The sequence below is a fragment of the Limulus polyphemus genome, unplaced genomic scaffold, assembly GCF_000517525.1.
Source record: "Limulus polyphemus unplaced genomic scaffold, Limulus_polyphemus-2.1.2 Scaffold9923, whole genome shotgun sequence".
Lineage (NCBI taxonomy): Eukaryota > Metazoa > Arthropoda > Merostomata > Xiphosura > Limulidae > Limulus > Limulus polyphemus.
This window is the reverse complement of record NW_013675533.1, coordinates 179-3,509: the sequence shown is the minus strand read 5'-3', so window position 1 is coordinate 3,509 and position 3,331 is coordinate 179. Positions and strand designations below refer to the sequence as shown.

Here is a 3,331-nt window from a genome sequence, read left to right as displayed (position 1 = left end):
AGGAATTATTTCATATCAGAAAGTTACAATCAATATATTTTTACTTATCAATTGAGATTTTACGCGACGAATCGTTTTTGTTATGAAATAATTATTGCAATTAAATGACCGGCACCAGAGCAATGTGACTTGTGTTCAGAGGTGAAATACCAGTATAAACGAAACCATCAAAATAAAGTCATTTTAGTAATGACAAATGGCCCGACTCAAAAATAGTGAATTAATTTAGGTGGGTATATACTAACTTTAGATATTATTTTATGCCCGAATTAATGTAGAATTCAAGTTTGAAGTTTTGTACCGAACATGAAGATAGGTTCATGAGTTTGATAATAGATGGCGCCACTCTACATAATTCAAAGTGTTTATATTACAATTGGATAAGTTATGATAGCACAGTAATATCACAGCTATTACACAGTTGGTTTAATATATTAAATTTTTTATGGTTTAATATTAAAAAGTAAAAACTCGCTAGTTAAATATATTTATATTAGATATGCATAAAGTTATACTTACACCACGAGATTCAATCTCGCGTGGTATGTTGAGGTCACGATCAATTTTCCACTCTCGAAATCTTAAAAAAAAATGCTGTCTAAATTCAAACACATTAAAATACAATTTTTGGCATTGAAAATTTTAATTTACATATAAAATAAGCTGGTATGAAGCAACCATAAACTTCAAACATACTACAATGTTCCAATTTGTCTATTTTGACCACTTGATGACCGTGTTTCAAGCTCAGCTTCTTGTCATTACCAAAACAATCATAAAGTATGCTCTTACCCTTGACAACTTCGCTCAAATCAAATTTTAGTTGTAATATTATATTAAGCTCCATATGTTTCAACTTCTTGATATTTATTATGCAAAATCTCTGAATGCCAAAAGTATTAAGTGGACAGCATCTTCGCGAAAGAAGTTCAAGCCCCCCTCCGGTAATTTAGCGATAAATTTTGGGGCGTATAGCGCTAAACGTTGGGGTTCGATCCCTGCTGCGGATAACCCGTTATATAGATTTGTGTATAAAACAAACCAGAAGAAGGCTTAAACAGTCATGTTTTATATCTAATTATTATTTCAAACCTTTGTGATTAAACAATATACAAGGTGTTGCAAAAGTGGCGCCCCATAGCGACTGTAAATAACAATAAAACTAAAGTATGATCTTTTTGTTTATAATTAAAGTAAATGTTCGATCTGCTGGCCCTTAACTTCGAATCACTGCATATCAAATTAAAATAAAACTATACAATGTTAAATAAAATAAGTGCAATAATAATAACATGAAAGAAGTAACTGTTGTTCTCATATTTAGAATATTTTTTGAAAAAAAAGAAGAAAAAGGATAACAGGAAAGATGTAGTTCTTACTTCTGAAAACAGAATACTGTTAACTGCTTCATAGAGTTAGGCTTAACACTGTTAACGGCTTCACAGAGTTAGGCTTAACACTGTTAACGGCTTCACAGAGTTAGGCTTAACACTGTTAACGGCTTCACAGAGTTAGGCTTAGTCTTATGAAAGTATTGAAATGAACCATTTCCTTTGAATTTCGTTTGTCAGTTGTATAAAATTAAAAAAAATTACAGACCGAAACTGAGTGAAGTGATTACACAATCTAGTTTTCTGTGAAATACAGGAAATTATCATGTCTAATGTCAGATTAATGATTACACCTCACATTTGTTTTCCTTTTCTACTGAAACAAGTTTTAATAAATCGACAGTTTGGGTTCCTACTCCATAGAGAGGGTAACGTCTTTCTATTTAACTCCTTTACAGTTTCCATATACTTATTTCACCCAAGACATTAGCCTTGATTTTTTTTAGAAGTATGAAATACTGAATTAATTACGAACCCACGCTTACTTATTTTATTTATTGTTGGCTTTTTTTCTGAAAGAACGGTGGAAAACGGAGAGTAATTAGGGATACAAGTGGACTGAATGAAAAAACAACAACAACGCTGAAATAAGCTCAATAATCATACTTTTTGTAATACTTTAAGCCACATCTGATATTTTTATTTCCCTTGAGATAGGATCATACATGTTACGTGAAAGTTATGTTATTAATTTCAAGTATTTTGACTGAAATTAATCGTGGTAGTATTTAGTATTCGTGCCCTTCTTTGTTGTAATGTTGTTATTTAACTCTGCCATGAAAACTGTTTTCTTTCATGTTTGTAGCTAAGCACAGAGCAACGCAATGCGCTATCTGTGCTGTGTCCACCACGGGTATTGAAACCCGGTTTCTAGTAGTGTTAAGTCCACAGACTTAACGCTGTACCACTGGGGGGGGGGGGAGCATAATTATTTGCTTCCAATACCGCTCTAGTTTTAGATAAATAACGAAATAATAAAACGTGTATAGTCTCGATGTTTTTTGTTTTTTTTATTCTTGTTATTAAGCACAAAGCTACACAAAGGGCTATCTGCCCACCACGGGTATCGAATCCCGGTTTCTAGTGGTATAAGTCTGCAGGCTTGCCACTGGGAGGGGCATGTTTTTGAAATTATGTATCTAAGAAAAATATACCCAGTACGGATTGGTGCTCATCTATAAAGAAAGCAGTTAACGAGTCAAGTTCGTTATGTTTTTCTTATCTGGCTTTATGTATTGAGGCATATTAAACGAATGCTTTTTTATCTTAATCCCCAAACCCCCAACTAGGATTAGTTTGTTCCAAAGTTCTTTAGTTTACACTCTGCTGGATGTCTTAGACAGCAGTTAATACAATTGTAAGGAAATAATTAAATTTTAAACCTATTCAATTCGGATATCAAACTGCACACAAATATGATCAATAGATGTTTACCCTCGAGCGATCAAAGAACAAAGTCCTCGCATGCCAATAGTCATCACCCTATCCACCCAGCCTCCCATCGCCATGAACTTTTCCATGATCATTCTGGAAAAAAAAGAAACGTTGGTGATCAGTTTTCATATTTAGTTTCGTTTCTAATTGATATTCTAAGGGAGCATTAATGAATTCGAAATAACTACGAACCTTCGCTTGTATATATGCGAGATTTAATTAGTTAACTTTGCAAATGAGTCACTTCTTGTTATATATAATATTTTGCTTTCTATCTTAAGATTTGAATTCCATATATTTCCAATCACTGTCATACGTATCAATAATTTGATAAAATAATTCTACGGTTATTTTATAACATCGAAAACATAGTATTTATCATATTCACTGTATTTATCAGTTTTTATTGTATAAATAAGTGATGAGCTTAATAGAATTATGTTTGTATACACCAAAACAACCGAAAATAATCACTTTCTTAAAACGTGCACATTTTTGGTTGCTGC

General features: G+C 32.5%; 1 protein-coding gene across 1 annotated transcript in view; it reads right to left on the bottom strand.

The window, feature by feature from the left end:
* Window positions 1–2,942, bottom strand: part of LOC111083511 (arachidonate 12-lipoxygenase, 12R-type-like) — a 10,998-nt gene extending 8,056 nt beyond the window's left edge. Inside the window, exons 1-2 of the mRNA XM_022380088.1 lie at window positions 2,826–2,942; window positions 520–580 (exon numbers count right to left, since the gene is read on the bottom strand). Coding sequence (XP_022235796.1) covers window positions 520–580; window positions 2,826–2,917 — 153 coding nt within the window. The 5' untranslated portion in view covers window positions 2,918–2,942. The remainder of the gene's footprint in view (window positions 1–519; window positions 581–2,825) is intronic.
* Window positions 2,943–3,331: the final 389 nt, after the last annotated feature.